This window comes from Nansenia antarctica (genome assembly GCF_963989245.1).
Source record: "Nansenia antarctica genome assembly, chromosome: 8".
In the NCBI taxonomy this organism is placed as follows: domain Eukaryota; kingdom Metazoa; phylum Chordata; class Actinopteri; order Argentiniformes; family Microstomatidae; genus Nansenia; species Nansenia antarctica.
This window is the reverse complement of record NC_137678.1, coordinates 8,199,304-8,221,972: the sequence shown is the minus strand read 5'-3', so window position 1 is coordinate 8,221,972 and position 22,669 is coordinate 8,199,304. Positions and strand designations below refer to the sequence as shown.

Sequence of the window (22,669 nt, the reverse complement as noted above, 5' to 3'; positions counted from 1 at the left end):
TATTTTTATTTTGTATTGACCTTTAATTTTCCTAAAACCCTATCTTGTAGAATGGTGGATGTGAAAAGGTGTAGGTGAAGTTGACCCGTTTTCTATATGCCCTTCTATATTGATACCCATCGCATATTTGTAATGGCTCTTTTGATTGCAGTTTAGTTGGCTCTAGGACCCATTTTTTACTCCTTTCAAAATCTGGGCGGAACCGATGTTCATGGTGCGTGTTTCACTGGGTTTTTCTCCAATTTGTCCAATCAAATTACTTGGTCGCGCTATGACGTTGAACCCAGTGTGCGCTCCGGCGCTCCGAGCGAATTTCCGAACGCACCCTTGATCGTAAGCAGTCTGAAGAAGTAGCTAAAGAAGCTATACTTATCGTTTTTGTCTTCGCTGATAAATATGAAGAGAAAGACTACGGAGAAGAAGCGCCACGTAGTTGCATGGATGAACAAAGCAGAATGGGACCAGGTGCTGGAATATTTGTACTCAAAAGATTGTGCTTTACAAAAGTATGCTTTGCACAGAATATCTGCGTGGAAAGGCAGGTAAGAAACACATGTAAGCTACCCAGCCAGCACGCCCACGTGGGACCCATATGGGTTCAATGCGGGCTACTTGGGTACCAAGTGGGTGTCAAGTTATCTGTGGTTTCTGTGCTTCCCCTAACTTGAAAGGGCTTTGACCGTTTGACCAGAGTTTCACTGGGACTCCACTCTTTCTGCATCCAATGACCAGACAGTAATTATCTTTCTCCTTTTATTTTTGGACTTAATTTTGTCTCTTTTTCATCAGATTTACAAGTTTAGCAGTAGTAGTAGCAGGTGAAAAACCTTTGAAAAGGTATAAACACAAAATAAGCGGCTAAGAAACAATATGAAGGAATTTACAATGCAATAAAACATTTTTACAAGTAATGAAATAGTTTTCCCAAAATTATGTACCGCCCTTTTAACTTTACCATAAACTGAACTTGATATCAAACACCCAACAGCAACCAATTGGCTATCAAACAAATCCAAGATATCAAACAAACAACAACACACAGCCAAGCCACCGTCAGCCACTCTGGTCTCTGTAAACAGTTGGTTTGAGCACAGCACTGCAATAGTACATGTTCCTATCACAGTGTGTGTGTTGAACTGTGAGACTGCCCTTTATAGGGAGTGGTGATTGTTCAGGTGAGCTGCTGGGTGATTAGTGAATTGACTTCAGCTGTGCAGGCCATGACTGTCATCTCATATCTCTCCTCTGGGGGGAAATGGGGGCCAAAACCCATGTTGGGATGGCTGAGTTTCTCTAGGGAGGGGAAATTGGGCTCTCCTTCCCTGTCTGTGAAGGAATGGCACTGTACTTGGTTTTTTGTTGAGTTTGCCAAGACACCTCCCACTCGATCTTTCCATGGATTACCAGGAAGATCGCCGACTGTAGGCAAACTGCAAGGGCACTGGGTCGTTGGAGTTGTGGTCCTGCCAAGGTTTATTTCTGTTCCTCAGCAGGTAGTAGGACAACCAACCGTCTCACGTCCCTGTGCAGAACGATGGCTTGGGGCTTCTCATTTCTTCTGCTGGAGTTGGGATGGCTGGTTTTTTCCTTTGGGGCTTTTGTCAGGGGGACACAGTAGCTTGGGAAGACCCTAATGTGGACATCCCTCACAATGCCTTTGCTGTCTGGGTTGGTGCTGACAACTCTGCCAAGTTTGAAGTGACCTCTCAGTGCGTTCTGGTCGCTTAACCAGACAATGTCTCCCACAGCGACATTCCTTTCGGCAGTATGCCACTTGCTCCTGACAACAAGGTTGGGACCAGCGAGTTGACTCCAGGATCTCCAGAACTTGGTCACCTCTGACTGCATCGCCCTGAGCCTTTTGTAGGGGTAGTTGGACAAGTCAAATGTTTTGAAGTCTCCACTTTGAGTTGCTCGACCAAGGAGGAGGCTGTTTGGTGTGACATATTGGATGCAATCTTCCCGGCTCTGAACTCTGGCATCAATCGGGCGCTCATTTGCAAGGTTGGCTGCCGTGTAGAGAGCTGTCTGGAACTCTGAGTAGCTGAGCCCAGACTCTTGACCAAGACTCTGAAGTGCCCTCTTTGCAACACGCACAGCAGCTTCTGCAGCACCGTTCCTGTGTGGAGAGTCAGCTGGGTGAATTTTCCACATCCACTTTGTTCCATTTTTGGCTGCAGTGTCTTCCAGTACTGTTTGATCCAGGTCGTCCAAGAACCTATACATCTCCTCCAGGACAGGTTTTGCTCCAATGAAATTGGTGCCTGGATCAGACCAGATCTTTCTTGGATGACCCCTGAGAGCTGTGAACCGTTGGTAAGCCATCAGAAAGCTTTCTGTTGATGGGGCGTTCACCAGTTCGGTGTGAATGGCTCTGCTGGCCATACAGCAGAAGACAACTCCCCAGACTTTCAGGGTGACTCTCTTCTTGACATCATCTCGTACTTGGTACGGTCCGAAGAGGTCTACGGTTGTAAACTCAAAGGGTGCAGCAGGCTCAGTCCTTTCTGGTGGCAAGTCACCCATCACTTGTCGACACTTCCTTGCTCTCAACTTCCTGCAGGTCATGCAGCCATCGACAACCTTTTGGGCAATTCTCCTGCCCCTTATGATCCATGCCTTCTTTCTCATTCTGAGCAATGTTCCGGCCACTCCATCATGACTCTCGTTGTGCGCCTCCCGAGCCAACAGTGTGGACACCCAGGCATCATGGGGTAGGAGTGGGACACAACACTGGTCTTCTTTGAACATCTGCACTCGGCCACCACAAACCAATAATCCAGAGTCCTGGTCTTTGTAGACCACCAGCCTGTCAGTGGTGGAGTTTGGAAAGATTGCTCCCTCTTGTGCTGCAAGAAAAATGTCTCTTATGGCATCTTCTCTCTCTTGTACAGAGAAGGCTCCTCCTGAGGAGACTGCCTCCCACTTTGGGCTGTCCAAGGCCTGACCTCGTCCATGGAACCTTTTTGCTGCTCTCCAGACCATTGCAACTGTTTTGACCAGTCTGGTCAGAACACTGAACCGTTTGACGTCCAGAAGATCTTGAACAACTGACCTTCTTGGCGGTCTCCCCTGTTCCATCTGGATTTGGTTCTGATTCCGTGAGGGCTCTTTCTTTTCCAGGGACTGTTTCAGAGCCTGGGCCCTTGTCAACACAGCAGCAAATGCTTTCCTCTGCAACTTGTTGATGCTTTCTCTGGCGGTGGTTGCTATTTCCTTAGCCGATTTGGTTTGCCACTCACTTTCTGGCAGACTCAAGAACTTGGGTCCATTTTGCCACTCTGAATGTTCATCCAGATCCTGAGGGCTTACTCCTCTGGTGATCCCATCAGCAATGTTTTGAGTCCCAGGGATCCACCACCAGTCCTGAACTGCTGTGCTGCTTTGAATCTCTCCAATCCTATTGGCAAAGAATGTTTGGTAGCCATAGCTTTCTCGCTGTATTGCCCCAAGGACTGTTTGACTGTCGACCAAGTGAAACCACCTTCCAACTTGGATTCGGCTGTGCCGCTCGAAGAACTTCCTTAGCCGTGAGGCGAACACTGCTCCACACATCTCTGCTTTGACAGCATCACCTTTGTGGTCCAAGGGAGTTAGCTTTGCCTTGGATTCCACCAATCTGATGATGGAACCCTGGTCTGTGGTCCATCTTAGGTACATCACTGCTCCATAGGCATGCTCACTTCCATCAGAGAACGTGATTGCCCATGGTGGTTCAGTAGTGAAGCCTTTGGGGGTTAGAGCTCTGTTGAATGTGACCTTGCTGAGTTGATGGTACTCCTCGAACAGGTTGATTGCATCTCCTCTGAGGCCATCTGAGAGTGCAATGTCCCATGTGTCCTTGACCGGACCGCTTTCAGCTTTAACCTCTTGGAACGCTCTCCGTACCAGAATAGCTCCCTTCTGCTTGGCAGGAGTTACTAGGCCAACTGGGTCATAAAGTGCTGACACTTGACTGAGAAGTTCTCTTCGTGTCAGAGGGTTTGGTGTCTGGGTTCTGATTTCCTCTTGCTGAAGGTCTTCACCCAGTCTCATCTTTTGCTTTCTCTTTGAGAAGTTGATTCCGATCATGACGTGGAGCTTATCTTCCTCGACTCTGTAGCCCAGGCCAAGCGCCTTGTTGTCATCATCACACATTTGGTTTGGTAAGACCATGGTCGTTGCCTTTGTCCTTTCCTCTTCACCAGTGTGCTCCTTCCTCCCACTTTGCCCAGAAAGGACTAGGGATGCTCCGATCTGGATTTTTGGGGCCGATACCGATCACCGATTTGTTTCCTCAAGATCAACCGATACCGATACCGATACCGATTTTTTTTAAAAATACATAACTGACTGGATAGCCTAAATATTTTTTGCTTTTTAGACAAAAGTTTTGATCCATTAGGCACCAAGCAAACGCAGACCCATTTTTATGGCATAGTAAAGGTCTGGCCTATCACCCAGTTAGGGCCTGAAGCCCAAGTCAGTCGATATGGCTGTATAAAAGACATCATAAACGTGGCCTTCATGGTTTACATACTGTTACGTCCTCCTATGTTTTCGGTTCAGTTATCTGTCTTCCCCAGGGGAAAAAAAAAAAAAAAAAAAAAAATCGGTTTTTGCGATCGGCCATTTTTGCCGATCACCGATCGAGTCATTTGGAGTGAAATCGGCCGATTTAAATCGGTGGCCGATAAATCGGAGCATCCCTAGAAAGGACCCATGGCTTTAGCTCAAAACCTCCAGCCCTCAGGATCCTCTCCACATTGGCTGTGATGATCTTTAGCTGGTCTGGGTTGTTGTGGGAAGTGAGGATGTCATCAACGTAGCTGTCATTGTGAATCACTAGACGCTCCTCTTCAAGATGGGCAAAGAGAGGGAGGTTAGCAGTTTCACGCATTGCCAGTTGCGCGATGCACCCTGCTGGTTTGTCTCCAATGTTCACTCTTGTGATTGCATATTCTCCCAGCTCTTCATCCTCAGCGTCTCGCCAGAGGAACCTGTGCAGGTGCACTTCTTGGTCTTCCAGCCAGACTGAGTTGTACATCTTTTTTATGTCACCCAGGGCAGCGAATACTCCACCTCGAATCTGGTTGAGAACGTCGGGGCCTTTCATCAGCAGGTCGTTCATGCTCACACCTCTGTATCTTTGACTGCTGTTCCAAACGATTCTTACCGGAGTTGTGACAGAGTGTGGGTTAGGGGCAATGAGGTGACTGAGGTACCAAACTGGTCCATCCCAGTTGGTGATGGTGTCTTTAGGCAGTTTGAGCGCAGCTCTTCGACCTACCATGTCATGCACCTGTGCAGCGTATGCCACTTTCCATTCAGGTGTTTTGGCTAGTCGCTTTTCTGTTCTGAGAAATGTAGCCTCAACTGTTCTCTTGTTGTTCGGTAGGGAGACGGGGTCTTCCACCCAAGGATACCTGGCATGCCAGTGTGGCTCCTTGCTGTGGTTGTCTTCGGTGACATAGGTGAGACCGTTCCTTACCACTTCAAGCTCTCTCTCCTCTGCAAGAGTCATTTCTTTGCCGCCGGGTTGACATTTTCCACAGCGGCAGCCTCCACACTTTGGATCACATGCTGCGCCGATACTGTCCCATTTCCACCACTCTAGGAAGTCCCGGTTGGTGGTTGAAGTGCTTGACTTCTGGAGCGTGGCGTGAACTTGAGTGTTGGGATGTTTCTTTGAAACAGGGCCAGTGAGTTCCTCATACCTCACAGCTAGGGATGCTCCGATTTATCGGCCACCGATTTAAATCGGCCGATTTCACTCCAAATGACTCGATCGGTGATCGGCAAAAATGGCCGATCGCAAAAACCGATCTTTTTCTTTTTTTTTTTTCTTTTTTTTCTTTTCTGGGGAAGACAGATAACTGAACAGAAAACATAGGAGGACGTAACAGTATGTAAACCATGAAGGCCACGTTTATGATGTCTTTTATACAGCCATATCGACTGACTTGGGCTTCAGGCCCTAACTGGGTGATAGGCCAGACCTTTACTATGCCATAAAAATGGGTCTGCGTTTGCTTGGTGCCTAATGGATCAAAACTTTTGTCTAAAAAGCAAAAAATATTTAGGCTATCCAGTCAGTTATGTATTTTTTTAAAAATCGGTATCGGTATCGGTATCGGTTGATCTTGAGGAAACAAATCGGTGATCGGTATCGGCCCCAAAAATCCAGATCGGAGCATCCCTACTCACAGCAGCAGTTCTCATTGATCTTGCGAAATGTGCCTTGGACATGTGGGCTGACACGGTGAGGTCTTCGAAGAGCTCAGGATGAGTCCCTCCAACCGTCATCCCCAGTGGTCCATCCCACAGCACAAGGTCTCCAACAACTTTAATCCTTTGAGGTGCTAGCTGGCCTTCTCTGTGGCTTATGAGCAGATTGATTTCACCAGGCCTTGTCAGCTCCCCAAGTGGGATGTCTGGAAAGAGTTTCTGGAGCCGTTTGGGATCAACACTTTTGTGGATGTCTGCAATACTGTCGAGACCATAACACACCAATTGGTGTGATTTCAGAGTGCCTTTGGGAGTTTTCACCCTGATCTTCAAGAGGTACCGTTTTGTCTCCACAATGGTCTTCATTCCTCCAACACCATGGACAATGAGAGTGATGTCTTCACTCCTGAGGTTCAGTTTGTCTGCGGCCTTGTGAGTAATATAATTAGTGTCAGACGCCAGGTCGATTAATGTTCCAACCTTTTCTCCAGCATTTGCTGTGACCTCCAGAAGCATCATGATCACTGGCAGCTCCTGCAATCCACTCTCCACTAGAAGGCCTGGTTGCTCCTTTGTGGTGCTGAAAGCCTTTGATGTAGCATTTGAGAACACATCATGAAACTGTTTTGCCAGCTCTGGGGAAAGCTTCCTGACAAACTCCTCTTGTTCCTCTGTGTACTTTCTCCCGCTTTTCACATCCTCTGAACCAGGTCCTCTCTTTTTCTGTGATGAGTTATTCTTCTTGTTAGGACAGAGATAAAAGTGATGCTCAGGAGCATGTTCATCCTTGCAGGCATGGCTGGTGCACAGGAAGTCATCTCTGCAGTATGAACTGTCATCATGAACTTCAAGACATCTCTTGCATGCTCCCAACTCCTTAGCTGCAGCCTTCTTTTCAGCTAGCTTCAGTGACCGGAACTGCATGCAGAAGTAGAGCTTCTCCCTGTGTTTCCCATCTCCACAGACAACACATCCAGTGTGTTCGTCGCCTGCCTTGGTGGATTTTGTTCTGGCCTGTCTTGGCTCAAACTTGGTCTCTCTCCTGCTTGGTTCTTCATCCCTCAGTTGTTCAAGCTGCTCATATATGCTTTCTTGCTCTTTGAGAAATGTCAACAGGCTGTCGAACCGGTTGCCTGGAGTCACAGCATTTCTTGCCGCATAGACAAGCCATTCCTTTTTTAGGGATTCTGGGAGTTTTCCCTCGATGGACTTGGTCACCAGAGGGTTTTTTATAGCACCAGTGTCTCCAAGCTCAATCAGATCTCGAAGCGCCTTCTCCACAGCTTGGATTAGTTCCACAACTCTCAGTGGTTGGTTACTTCTGACGGGTGTCATGCCCTGCAGCTCCTCCACTATTTCAATAGCAATGGATGTCCGATTGCCATAGCGGTTCTCCAGAACACGGAAGATGTCATCAGCAGCACTGTGAGTAGTGAGGCGAAGGTCTCTCATGATCTTGTCATCAATACTATCCAGTAATTGGGCCTTCTTCACCTCCTTGGAACCAGTCGGTTCACCCTGCCTCTGGAGTGCTTCCCAGTCCTTTCTCCACCTGTGGAAGTCACGTTTGTTGCCAGTGAACTTGGGAAGGGCCGTTGGTTTCAGTTTGATGGTTGGCACAGGATGACTGGTCGCAATCGGTTGTCTTCTGGCTTCGTTATTTATCCTCTTCTGTATGAAGTCAGCCTTCTTGGAAACCAGATTGATGGCCTGAAGTTCCAGATGTTTTAAGTTATTCTGGATTTGTCCCTCTTCTTCAGGGTTCCACTGTTTCCACCGTTTGTGCACCTCCTTCGCTGTCTTCACCAGTCCTTCCAGGTGGTTAAGCATGAATTCATAACCCTCCTGGTTCATATCCTCCTCACTGGCTTCCACCGCAGTAGTGCGCCTGCACTGCTGCTCTGCTGCCTGTAGAATTATGGACATTTCATCAGCTCCAAAGTTGTCCCACAGGGCCGTCTGGAGTAGACTTTTAACTCTCTTCAGCTTCAACACACATTCAGTCTCAGTCTTCGCCAGATCGGCAGTTTGCACTTCGGTCAGCTCAGTCTCTCCCTCTGCATTTGCCTTTGTGTGAAGTTTGGCCTTCACATTGTCATTGGCTTCCATGACTTTGTCAGCTGCTGTTGTGAGTGCCTTGAAATTGTCTCTGAGTTCCTCCTCAGACGTGTCCTCATGGTTCCTGGTAATGCTGTTGACCAGACGAGAGAATGCTACTTTTGCTGTCGTTCTCTCCGTCTTGAGCTGCTCAACAGTGGCCATATTTGGAGTTGGTTGCAGGCGATGGTTTGAGCGAGGCCTTGTGATGATTTAGTTGAATGTGAACTTGGATGTCCAGGGTCCCAATTTGCTGCTCCTGCTGTTTCAGTTTGCTGGCTTGAGAATCCTGGTTTTCCAATTCACCGGTCTCCGTTTCCTGGTTGTCCAGTGGGAAAGCGGTTTTTCACTGTCAAGTTATCTGTGGTTTCTGTGCTTCCCCTAACTTGAAAGGGCTTTGACCGTTTGACCAGAGTTTCACTGGGACTCCACTCTTTCTGCATCCAATGACCAGACAGTAATTATCTTTCTCCTTTTATTTTTGGACTTAATTTTGTCTCTTTTTCATCAGATTTATAAGTTTAGCAGTAGTAGTAGCAGGTGAAAAACCTTTGAAAAGGTATAAACACAAAATAAGCGGCTAAGAAACAATATGAAGGAATTTACAATGCAATAAAACATTTTTACAAGTAATGAAATAGTTTCCCCAAAATTATGTACCGCCCTTTTAACTTTACCATAAACTGAACTTGATATCAAACACCCAACAGCAACCAATTGGCTATCAAACAAATCCAAGATATCAAACAAACAACAACACACAGCCAAGTCATCTCACCGTCAGCCACTCTGGTCTCTGTAAACAGTTGGTTTGAGCACAGCACTGCAATAGTACATGTTCCTATCACAGTGTGTTTGTTGAACTGTGAGACTGCCCTTTATAGGGAGTGGTGATTGTTCAGGTGAGCTGCTGGTTGATTAGTGAATTGACTTCAGCTGTGCAGGCCATGACTGTCATCTCATATCTCTCCTCTGGGGGGAAATGGGGGCCAAAACCCATGTTGGGATGGCTGAGTTTCTCTAGGGAGGGGAAATTGGGCTCTCCTTCCCTGTCTGTGAAGGAATGGCACTGTACTTGGTTTTTTGTTGAGTTTGCCAAGACAGTGGGCATGGGCTGGAACTGGGCAAATTATGAGGGTCCCACATGGTCTGCATATGGGCTAACTGGGCATGGGATGGAAGTGGGCAAGCCCATGTGGTTCCCACGTGGTCTACATGTGGGCTAACTGTCATGGGTTGGAAGTGGGCAAGCCCATGTGGTTCCCACGTGGTCTACATGTGGGCTAACTGGCACGGGTTGGAAGTGGGCAAGCCCATGTGTGTCCCACGTGGGCTACATGTGGGCTCACTGGCATGGGTTGGAAGGGGGGGGGGGTTAAGTTAAGACTTTGACAGGGGGCCATTTTCGAAGTTTTGAAAGTGAGTAGAGTTTTACACTCCTTTACTCCTTTGGGTAGGGCATTCCACATTTTTGTTTTATAGCATGAGAACGAGTTCATTCCCTTAATTGTTGAGTCAAATCTGTGTTGAACATGATCAACCCAGATAATAATAATTAATAATAATTTATTTTTCTGCCATGCAATCAACTTCACAGTCAATTGTTAGAATTCTTGTTCTTGCTCTATAGGCAAGGGGTCAGCCATATTCGGCCTGGCCTGCTCTATTGTAATATTGAGCAACATTTTAAATTCTAAATGTGTGTCAATGTATGGCCAACGGATGGCGGATATGATTTTTTGCCCCTCAGGGCGCCGGAAGTAAATGGACAACTTCTTCTTTATTTAGGCAAAAGAAAACAATTATGATTGCTTTTTTTTCCACATAACCTGACACAATCTAAATATGTCTCAATAGAAGGGAGACAAAATTCAGCCCACCAATTGTATAAGTTAAATTGTAATAACATACTCCCATACAACTAAAATCTCTCTCCATTTTCAACATACATCAGTCAACTGTTTACCTTTGTTAAAATACCACTAAATTCATCCAAGTCTAATTTATTTATCATGTGTGTGGGCTTACAAAACGGTGTGTGTGTGTGTGTGTGGGTGGGGGGGGGGGGGGGTGCAACCATAGGGTGCAACGACTACAGCATACAGATGCAAAATAGCTTCTCTAGAATACATGTGAAGCCAATGTCATTGTTATTCAAACTCAGTGAGTTTGAATTTCGGTGACCTGTATGAGTGAGAGAGAGAGAGAGAGAGAGGTGGGGGAGGGAACTGGCTGGTCATGACGACAGTCACCAATTGCGCGAGCCAATTGCGCGAGCCTAGATCCTCTTTGTTTAAAGTATCTAGCTATTGATATCAGATGCATAGTTTGCGTTCATAACTATGTTATCTTGCTAGCTAGACATTGAATATGATATGAATATTTGAAAAATGTGTATCTAACGTTTGGTGCTATGTTGTTTACGGTGCTACTCAGCATGACTGAACAGTGTTTGCCTGGTTCCTCAGCTGGGTGGCAATGAATAAGCTCTCTTTCTTTGTCGGCTAATCAGGTCATCGTTCAATTAATTGATTGATTGATAGATTTTTATTTTACAGACAGTACATCCCAGAGGATAGCACGTAAAAGTGTACTGAAACACATGTTTCCAACGTGGTCCTCGTTGGTAGACAAGATCAACAAAGACAAGAACATACAAAAACAATACACTAAGAAACATCCAAAGAGCATACAATACACAAGAACATACAAGATACAATCAGAATACAGTTTGTCATTCTTCACAAAAGTACTGCGTATCAGTGTGTGTATGTGGGTGATATGGGCGTGTGTAAGGCTAGGTGTATTGTATAGTTGTGAAATCAAAGCCTAATGCCTGTGAAAAACGTTCTCCCAGAGGTACCATGACCATATTCCACAAAGCTCGATAAAGTTCTAAGCCTCGATAAAGTTCTAAGCCTCGAAAATGTTAGCTTGCTTTCGGTGCCATCAATGTGGCTCAAATAATTCGCTGCTTGGTTGAGCTCCTTCTGAGTCAGATATAATTAGCCTGGTCCCGACCAGGCTAAAACACAGGCTATAGTCATCCGTGCGTCAAAAAAGGCTCACAGGCGGAAACTAAACCCTGAACGAAAGTTCCTCATGTGTCTTTTAGGAAATATTAGTTCCCACTTCACACGAGATAGATAGATTAGATCGTTTGATTAGATAGTTTGACTGTGTGATAGATAGATAATTTGATATTTTGAAAGTGTGATCGATCGATAGATAGTTTGATTGTGTGATAGATAACTTGATATTTTGAAAGTGTGATAGATAGATCGATAAAGAAAAGAGTGTAAAAAAAAAAAGAAGTAATTGTCTCAACTTGCATTGCTGTCATCACAGCGGTCTGGTTGGCGTAGTGGTTAAGGCTGCGGACTCGAGTTCCAAAGGTTGCGGGTTCGAGACTTGACTAAGTCATTCATTTTTTTTTTTTTTACATTTAACCGAAGATTTCATGCAAAGGTTTCAAACACCATTGTAATCGTGTCAGTTCTTGTAAATTAGCCTGCACCATAATTTTATAGCCTACATACTTTTTTAGATGAGATTTTAGATTAGATTCAGACAACGAAATGCAGTAAAAAGTGCGCCTGAAGAGGGATTTGAACCACCGATATAAAATGACGAATAAATCCTATGGCAGCGGTCGATACCACTAGGCCATTGTGGCGATATGACGGTTTGTAGCCTGCTGCTGATATCACCACAGTAGTAAATATTCATTTATTAAAATATGAACATATAACAATAACTGGGGCTAGTATGACCTACGCATTTAATCGGTCAGCAATTTCTTGCCAAACCATTTCCCTCGCCTTGTTAATTGCGGCAGTATTGCACTATTTTACATCTTATTTTTCCGTCTTCATAAAAAATCAATAATTCGGAATGCTGCGCAAATGTAGTACCCCTGCAGAGTGGAGTATCTTCATTTCGACAGATCGACTCTTCTGGGCTGCGTATGTCTGCGTGCACGCGCCCATATCGAAGATTTGTAAGCCTGTCTTCTGTGAACACTGATGACACAAGGCTGATCCTCATTCGAGGAATCACCTGAGGCTTGAATACCAATCTCGAGGTCCCTGAGCGCCGCATTTAATTATAGCGCCGCTATATTAAGCCACCGTTAGTGGAATATGGCCCTGGCCAGTAAAAAATTTTCGAGATGGCGCCAGCTGAACTGTCAGAGGGAGACTGTTCCATAACAATACCAGTGAATAATAACAAGATAATGAATGTTTCTAGGTTTGGCCACAACACCCCCGTGGCTGTGGAGTGCACAGCAGACCTGGTCCGGGGTCAGGTACTAGACAGCTCCGGACAACTGGACCCAGATGATCTGGTTCTGTTGTATGGAACCGCGCTCGTTAGGTGAGAATTAACATTCATGACTCTTTTTTCCTCACTTATTGCATGTGTTTTCCAATAACACTTTGTTCAATGTGTCTAATTGCTTCTGAAAGCACAACGGTGTAATATGTGTTTTGCTTTCCCCCAACAATAGGTTTGTCAACTTAATCACAGAGAAACAACAGGGGAGAGTTGCACGGAATCTGAGAACGTTGGCCAACAAGGTCTGTAAAATCTATAACTTTCGGTTGATCCATTTGGTAATGTCATCACCATTTGTGTATATGTGTTACGGTACAAGTGGGAGTACGGTACATGTGGGAAAACTAGGGTTAGGGTTAGGTGCTACATCGACTTGGTACATGCTGGCATGTCTAACTCCTACCCCTAACCCTAACCCTAACCCTAACCCTAACCGTAGCACCCTAGCACCTAACCCTAACCCTAGTTTTCCCACATGTACCGTAAGATATGTACTTCATAACATATTCCCTACTAATCAATTGGGTATCGGAAAAGGAATGTCGTTATTTTGTAACCGAGATCTGGATAACAGATAACGTGTGGCTTACTGGTATCAGGGTTTAGACAACCCCGCTATTGCACACTATATTGCACATTAAGTATATTATTATATTTTACAATAAGTAACAAATACTAATATCTCTCTTTTCCAGTTGAAGATCCCTGAGTGGATTGTGAACCTCAGGCATGAAATAACTCACCGCAAGCTGCCCACCTTGAAATGGTGTCGCAAGGGTATGAACCATCAGGCGTCTTTTATTATTTATTTAATTTTGTACATTTAGATGCAACATCCATGTACGTGTTGAAATACAATCGATTTAATACATTGCATTTAATCAAGAATGATTGATTGATTCAATCATTTCTAAAATATGAAACTATTCCTAAATTAGAAACAGCAATACCTTCTTATTTCTCTCCATATCAGTATCTTTATTACACTTAGTTGAAACAGTAGGGCAGGGGGTGTTTGCTGTAACAGTCATGGGATGCCATTACTAATTCTTATTGTGGCATTATTTTATGAAACGGTGTTACCCCTAATTGATGTTACCCCTGGTGATCATAACGTCTTTCCTATGATTATCTTTGCAGGTTGTAAGTTTGTGCTGGAGTGGCTTCAGCAGGAATACTGGTCCAGACAACTTGGCAGTGGATTGGCTGACAACTGGGACACCCAATCAGAGAGGGAGGACGAGGAGGAGGAGCTGCAGCGGCAGGAGGATGAGCTCATTGCCAGACAAAAAGAAGTAGAATCTTACAGTGAGCTGGAAACATGTGATCGTCTCAGTCAGTTAATAACCAATCCAGAAGTTGAAGAAGGCTTGGTTGTGGAGGAACCACCACTTTGTATTTACTGAGATGCTTTGACTTCTTTTCAGAGAAAGCACGAGAACTTTTGGTATCTTTTGAAAGGGAACAGTATCAGGTATTTACCCCTCGTCTTTTCCACTTACCGTATTTTCCGGACTATAAGTTACACTTTTTTTCATAGTTTGGCTGGTCCTGCGACTTATAGTCAGGTGCGACTTATATATCAAAATATATAGAATATAACATGTTTTTAAATGTTAATTCATACTCATAAATTCATAAATATTATTATAAAAATGTGACTTATAGTCCAGTGCGACTTATATGTTTATTTCCTCTTCATGACACATTCTTTGGACTGATGCAACTTATACTCCGGATTGACTTATAGTCCGGAAAATACGGTACTGTATTTGCATGGTCAGCCTTTATTTTACAGCCCTGTTTCAGCAACAACTGGGCATGACAACTGGTCACATGGCACTTTGCCAGATTCAGAACTAACTTCTGTTGATGCTGATATGTGTCACCATATCGCTTTTCATTTTTTATTCACATAGGAAAGTGATGTCATGCGTTGATACAGTAGACAAACATGATTGAAGGTGAGTGGGTCATAGTGGTGTCCTTCTTGTTCTGTAGACGTTTGACGGGTTCCCGGAGGAGGACAAGGAGAAGTGCCTGTGGCCCTCTCCCTCAGCAGACCTGAGCTGGGTCCTCGCCCAGATCAAACACTTCACCTTAGAGTCCAGGTGGGTTATCAGATCAAAGAGGGTTTGAACCAGAGTCCCTCACGTTGAAGACCAGTTGGACATTGTTGTGGTCAAGGACGGTGGTGGAGTTGTTTACATTTCTTAGGCAGTGCTGAAGAGTCACCGGAGCTGAGATTCCAAATCACCTCATTTGAACTTTCTCCCTCCTAGTGAAGTACTGATGGACGTGTTGATGGAAGATGGATTTTTGGTTCCAACCGTTGAACAGCTGGAATCACTGGACATTGACCCTGCAGGTAACACTGGATGTCGGTCAATTTCTCTATGTTTAATCAAATACATTTATAACCTGATATTTCTAATGAGTTTCCTGCAACATTTTCCTTGGGAAAACCTATGAGCCCAAAATAAGCACAATATGTCAAATAGATGACATGGGACATAATCCAATCAAAGTTTATAGTACTGAAGCCAGCGATTGCATTGCGCAATCCATTACAACTCATGTTAAACGTCAGCCGAATAATCACTAGTTTCTCAAAAACCTTGCTAAAAAAAACAAGGTACAATTCAGATCTTGCTGTAGAATTTATAATGGTTTCTATACGTTTTCTGGCAGCTTAGTGTTCAGGGGTGCAAACTGGTGATGGCCCAAAAATGTGACACATTTTTATTTTTTGCCTGAAAACGAAGTTTTTTTTGCAGATCTACACGATTCACATGGATGGCCTATTTTGAGATAAAAACGGCTAATTTAGCAGAAAGGTGACAAGTTTGCACCCCTGGTGCTGTTTTGAAGAAGGAAAATGGGCCTCAATATAAGAAATATCCCTAAAACATCTATTGATTTGATCAAACTACTGATAAAACGTGGGAACATGCCAGAACAACTGCACGGTCTGAACAGTGACTATCAGTTAACCAGAATGTCTGTGTTTTTTTCTGTAGAAGAAAATGCCATGCCTACCCCTCCCCGCCTCCCCAGAGTGTTTCTGCGTTTCTGGCTTCCCCTCTTGAAGATGCTCAACTCTCCGTTGTTCGTCCACCTCCTCCTGGAGAGGCTGTTTGTGGAGCTGCAGCAGTTCTCTGGAGAGAAGCAGAGATCCATCTATGTCGCCGCCTGGATCTCTGAAGTCATCTTGTGCAATGCCGTCATCTCGTGCAACAGTAGGTTGTTCTCATCCACCATGGACCGTTGTGTTCACTTTGCCTAAGAGCTTCTTGTGAATATAAGGACAGTAAAAGAATTCCCTTCTGTGACAGTCCTTAGCAGGAGGTTCTGCTAGATCACTTGTGTGCCGTCTTTCAAACAATGTGACAATGTGTACGGGAGAGTTTGTGGTGTGCCGTAATCATAATCCCCAAATAGTGCCAGAATTCCCTGATTTTGCATGTTTGATTTTGTGACGTTAGAATTATAAGGTTCTAGCTCAATTTTTTTTTTTTTTTTTTTTTTACATAATCTGATCCATTAGGTGTTTATTAATGCCTGTGTGGTGTTATTTTTAAAATGTTGACATTTTTGAGTTAGTAATTCATAAAATACAAAGGTTCCATCTCACAAAACATAATGGAATGTAAAAACTTTGACGCTCAATATCTCTGAACTACCCTAAACGGAGATAACCGTATAATTCTAAGCTCACGATTTGTTTCCACAGAAACCGAATACCATTATGGAACAGATGGTCAGAGGAAAGTCAGAATTCAACAGCTGGATTCGATTTTTGTGAATCGAATCCAGCTGAGGTGGCAGCAGCTCCTGACAGCCTGTCTGAATGCTCCCTGCATGGCCACACCACACCTGCTGCAACAGTGAGTAACACCATGTGTGTTACACAATATAACATCTTCTGCATTCATGACTTCAAATTGCTGTACAACTATGAATATGACTACGATTGAACAATAGCAAAGCCTTGTTGGGGGAAGCCGGTTCACTCCTTTGTCATCCTGGCGATGCCCTTTTGGGTGCTAATTTAAATGAAGGAGACCAGCAGTGTTTGTTTTAGACAGGTTTTAGGGTTAGCCTACGGGAGGACAGGACAAAAGCTCCACCCAAAAGGATACGGATGAGCAACTTTTCCTTTCGATGTTTCCATATTTCATCATTAAAAAGTGGTCGAGAGACACTTTAATTATTTATGTCCACTCTAGTCTTACACAGGCGTCGCTACGAAAACGGCACAAGAAAGTCGCGATGCCGGAAACACGAACCGAGCAACGGCAACTGTCGCTGACGCTAACCTAGAACTGTGGTGATTGGTCAGAAACGTGTCCTCACGTGGGACATGCTCCATTTTCCCTGTCTGTTGCCAAAGCAATACTAAATTCTCTAGTATATAAATTCTCTGACAATAGTCATTTTGAATTGGAAGTTACAACAGTTCTTGAATATAATCTAATTTTCAGAAATCATCCCATGTAGAGATGTGTTAATGCTTGTATGCTTTGTTTACAAAAGGTGCGTGCGTGCATGCGTGCGCATATGCGTGCGCATGCATAGGCCGGGAATGCCACCTATTTCACAAAATATACAAATATAGCAACTAGTCTTTCTATTTGAATGTTTCTGTATGTTTTAGGATTCTGGAGGACATGGAGCAGCCCTTGAATGCCGAGACCGAGCAGAAGCTGCTCCAGCTGTGCTCCATCTACACCCAGGAGGAGGCAGACGTGGGACGTCACTCTGAGCCGGAGGAGGCAGGCCAGCCCGTCTACACCCTGGAGAGCCTGCAGGAGAGGCTGCGTCTCTCCAGGCACTCTGTCCACAGCCTGCACCCCGGGGCCACGGCGGAGCCAGGAAAGACCCTGCTGGAGAGGCCAGAGGACGTCCAGGAGACCCTGGGAGCAGACGTGGTGGCCGAGAGGGCTGCGGAGGAGCTCAGGGGGTCTCCCTGGCAGGTTTGCACCGGTGAGGGAGAGCCACCCTATCCCTGGCCCTGAGTGGGACCAAATCATTCCATCATCATTCAGTTGAATGACTAAGCTTAAAGGGACACTTCACAATAGGTGTTAGTCTCATTCTTTGTCTCCAGCACCATACCATTCTACATATGTTCAAAAGTTAGTTTTTAGAAAATGAAAAGGAAAGAAAACACAATTTCCTTTGGACCACATGTAGCCTCTTGAATGGTGCTGGTGATGATGAATATGAGCTTTACCAATTGTGACGTGGGGGCGCTTAGTGGCATAGCACACTAATGAGCATACCAGATAAACGCAGGGATAAACGCAGGGTTCCTGGTTCCAATCTCTACTGTCTCTATCCAAATAAAGCAGAAATACCCAAAAAATATACATTTTTTTTTTAAGCGATGTCGATGTCCCTTTTAATTTCAACCACTGTTCTGTTTTTTTCTTCCTCACCTCTTCAGACAAGATCCAGTGGAAGAACTATGCTCTTGGTAGAGTCCCTGGCCAGTCGGAGGAGGCGTCCTGCCTGATGTTAGACAACTACTCTGCCATGACTGTGTTTGACCAGCAGGTGGAGATGGAGAATGCCACCCAACACAATGTGCATGCGGGGTAAGAAACAGTTCTATCTAGTTTAATGTAATAAAAAGAAACTAAATAAATAAACAAACTGTCTCCTGTTGGGGGTTAAGTACTTTTGACTAATATTGAACATCACAATGTAAAACTAAAACCATTTTAACTGATGTTTTTTTGTCTTTCTTTCTGTCTCTAGAGTCTCAGTGCCACACAGAGCAAGTACTGATGGTCTTCTCTGGACACACAGTGATATCAACAAATTGAAAGCTGGGCTACAACTGTTTTAAAACGAATTAATTGGTTAGCTTAGCATCATCACCATGATCCCTCAGAAGAGGCTGGTGTATGAGTTATGTGTGTTGCGGAATAATTGTTAGACGAAGGGTTGGGCGGTATCGTTTCGTTAAAACGCCCCCAAATTAAACCGCGGTTTACGGTTTAACCACGGTTTATGGTATCATGACTGTATCATTCTTTTTTCACGACAAAACGACAAAAATGGGATACGTGTTCCAGTTGTATTCTCTGAACAACATCAGAAACACAATAGCAAACGTTAACAACACGAACGACATCTATAAAGCTCCAAATAGAAAGCTTGAGTGCAAATACAGCGGGTAAAAAAAGATTCTGAAGTTATGTTCCTTTTTGACCCTTTATTGAACCAGCCACGTCCTGTTAAGAGACTTGTGCGTTGAAGGGCACCTATCAGCTCCATTAGATTGCATTTTGATGATATACTGAAATATGGAGGGTACGCTCAACACGGGAATAGAGCGGACATGGGGCAGAAGTTGGGGGGGGGGGTTGTACTGGGTTGTACTGTTTTTTGTTAGTTTTAGTTTTTTTTATCAAGTTGTTTGGGTTACAACACAGTCATAAATGTATGATGCAACAAGCTTTATAATGCACTGTAACTTTACGTGTGTGGCTACTGTCAGTATACATACACATATGTCATGTATATATATGTATATACAGAAAGGACACCATGCTTACAGTTGCACACAGGGTATCTGTGCACTTTCATGTAGCGCGTAAATGTCCCTGTAAATAAACCATTGTGCCCAGTAAGAAATAGTACATACCAGCGGGCTACTCCCAGTGACACACAGTGTCACCAACATTATGGCATTGTATTTTTTTTATTTTTTTTTATTTTTTTTGTATGATACTGTACATTTCATAAATATATTTTACAACCTGCCAATACAAAGAGCAGGTTTGGGGAAAATAGGAGATTTGAAAGGTTTGTGAGGGAGCCCGTCCCCCCCAAATGTTCACAACATGAGAATACTGTCCAATAAAAGCCATCACATAATATGGTTTTGAGATTGTATTTCTAGTTTTGAAATAAAGGGTCATGTTTTTTGGGGTAAAAGTACTTTGGGTAACCGTAAACTTTAGGTCAATAAAGGTATTTTGTTTTGAGTAAATTTGTATTTCATGTGACTAAGTGTAATATTCACGGAAGGAAAGAACTCGTGTTCAAAGTAAAAAAAAAAAAAAAACAGTTCAACAGCTTCATTAGAATGGCATATTAGCCTCTCCTATTCCTGGTGCTGGTGAGGCGTTAGCATTTTTAGCCTTTGTTACTGATTCAATAATTCCCCTCAAATAGGGGGACTTGGACATACATAACATGCTTTTATTTCAAAATGGTAAATTATATGAAAATAGAATGCGTATAGTCAAACTGAACATCTGTAGATAATGAAGGAATGTTCACGTCAGGTTAGACTGAAACCCAATATCTAAAGTCGTGTATCACCTGAAATAAGAAGACAACATAAACAGCATGAACATAATTTTGCTTTATTTGAGAAAATGAACACATTTTGTCATTGAGACTTACATTTTGTTTGAGTCAACAGACCCAAAGAGTTCATAGTTTATGTTTTTTGTCTTTTGGTTATTGTTTTGTCACTTAAAACAATTGAAAAGCAATGCGTTGCATTCAACATAGATTATAACCGACTACTGCAGCTCGTATAACCACACATGATCTAAGGACTCACTCTTATGACCCTTAAGGGCTCTGCACACAGCGTGCGATTTCTGTTGCGCGTCAACGTTCCATTTTGAAGTTTGAATGGAAGTCTATGAGAAAATCATAAAACATCGCATCCCAATGCACACAGCGTGCGATGCAATTTCTGTTGTATGTTCTCATAGACTTCCATTCAAACTTCAAAATGGAACGTTGACGCGCAACAGAAATCGCACGCTGTGTGCAGAGCCCTTTACACGTTGCAAAACCACAACACAAGACACTTCAACGTAACTTTTATGGCATGATACCTGCACTCATTCACAAATCTGATTTTGTAAGCGCATTTATCATAGCAAACATCGAGAATATTGTTTGTGAAATTGTCATCTGTAATAAATCTCATAGTACCTGAGAATTGCTATTGTGGGTGTGTAAGAGAATTGGCCATTTCATGTGAGCTGGTATAACAATAACATTGATTTAAGGGTTCATCGATGCATTGAATATCTCAGTAGTCCTTGAACCATCTACAGTTGTAGATTCAAACAATAAAACCACAACTCAACATTATATTGAATGAATAACCCTCTTATTTTGTGATTTAAATATAATGTTGAGTTGTGGTTTACTAATTTGTTACTCTCACCAATGGCACTTGATCTAGCCTTAAGTATTATTTTTTTTAACTGGGTGAGAATATTTGTTTAATTTCCATTATTGTTCAATTGAGAACGATGTTATACAATTTGTTGATGTGAGCCTTTGTGATTAGTTCAATTTCCCAGATGTGTTTCTGATGACAGTTCTCAGTGATATGTTGAGGTCTTCTTTAACCTGCTCATGGTCTGAACATGAAGACTCACGGCTGATTTATTGTTTGAATGTTTGAATTGTATTTTTTTCTTTAAATAAAACATTTTTTTGTATGATACTGTACATTTCATAAATATATTTTACAATATCACACTTCATTAAACTAGGATGTTGAATCACACTTCATTAAACTAGGATGTTGAATCACACTTCATTAAACTAGGATGTTATCACACTTCATTAAACTAGGATGTTGAATCACACTTCATTAAACTAGGATGTTGAATCACACTTCATTAAACTAGGATGTTGAATGACACTTCATTAAACTAGGATGTAGAATAACACTTCATTAAACTAGGATGTTGAATCACACTTCATTAAACTAGGATGTTGAACCACACTTCATTAAACTAGGATGTTATCACACTTCATTAAACTAGGATGTTGAATCACACTTCATTAAACTAGGATGTTGAATCACACTTCATTAAACTAGGATGTTGAATGACACTTCATTAAACTAGGATGTTGAATGACACTTCATTAAACTAGGATGTTATCACACTTCATTAAACTAGGATGTTGAATGACACTTCATTAAACTAGGATGTTGAATCACACTTCATTAAACTAGGATGTAGAATAACACTTCATTAAACTAGGATGTTGAATGACACTTCATTAAACTAGGATGTAGAATAACACTTCATTAAACTAGGATGTTGAATCACACTTCATTAAACTAGGATGTTATCACACTTCATTAAACTAGGATGTTGAATGACACTTCATTAAACTAGGATGTTGAATCACACTTCATTAAACTAGGATGTAGAATAACACTTCATTAAACTAGGATGTTGAATGACACTTCATTAAACTAGGATGTAGAATAACACTTCATTAAACTAGGATGTTGAATGACACTTCATTAAACTAGGATGTAGAATAACACTTCATTAAACTAGGATGTTGAATCACACTTCATTAAACTAGGATGTTGAACCACACTTCATTAAACTAGGATGTTATCACACTTCATTAAACTAGGATGTTATCACACTTCATTAAACTAGGATGTTGAATCACACTTCATTAAACTAGGATGTTGAATGACACTTCATTAAACTAGGATGTAGAATAACACTTCATTAAACTAGGATGTAGAATAACACTTCATTAAACTAAGATGTGGAATGACACTTCATTAAACTAGGATGTTGAACCACACTTCATTAAACTAGGATGTTGAACCACACTTCATTAAACTAGGATGTTGAATCTTCATTTATGGTGATACACATTTTAATTTGGAAGCAAGACCATCCTCCCATCAATAAGTGACTGACGTAGATGAAGAATGGTCGATACTGTTGTCGACTGTCACTGTGGTTAGCTTAGCATCATCACCATGATCCCTCAGAAGAGGCTGGTGTATGAGTTATGTGTGTTGCGGAATAATTGTTAGACGAAGGGTTGGGCGGTATCGTTTCGTTAAAACGCCCCCAAATTAAACCGCGGTTTACGGTTTAACCACGGTTTATGGTATCATGACTATCATTCTTATTTTCACGACAAAACGACAAAAATGGGATACGTGTTCCAGTTGTATTCTCTGAACAACATCAGAAACACAATAGCAAACGTTAAC

At 43.0% G+C, this 22,669-nt stretch overlaps 1 protein-coding gene across 1 annotated transcript; it reads left to right on the top strand.

Moving 5' to 3' along the window:
* Positions 1–396: 396 nt before the first annotated feature.
* LOC308163800 (ribosomal biogenesis protein LAS1L-like) lies at positions 397–18,496 on the top strand (the record flags this gene model as incomplete). Its single annotated transcript, XM_080537990.1, has 13 exons — positions 397–542; positions 12,556–12,681; positions 12,815–12,884; positions 13,338–13,419; positions 13,783–13,950; positions 14,070–14,116; positions 14,644–14,753; positions 14,925–15,010; positions 15,663–15,881; positions 16,376–16,529; positions 17,300–17,628; positions 18,092–18,242; positions 18,406–18,496. The coding sequence occupies 13 exons, from the start codon at positions 397–399 to the stop codon at positions 18,494–18,496; spliced, it is 1,779 nt and encodes a 592-aa protein (XP_080394116.1).
* Between the last annotated feature and the right edge of the window lie 4,173 nt (positions 18,497–22,669).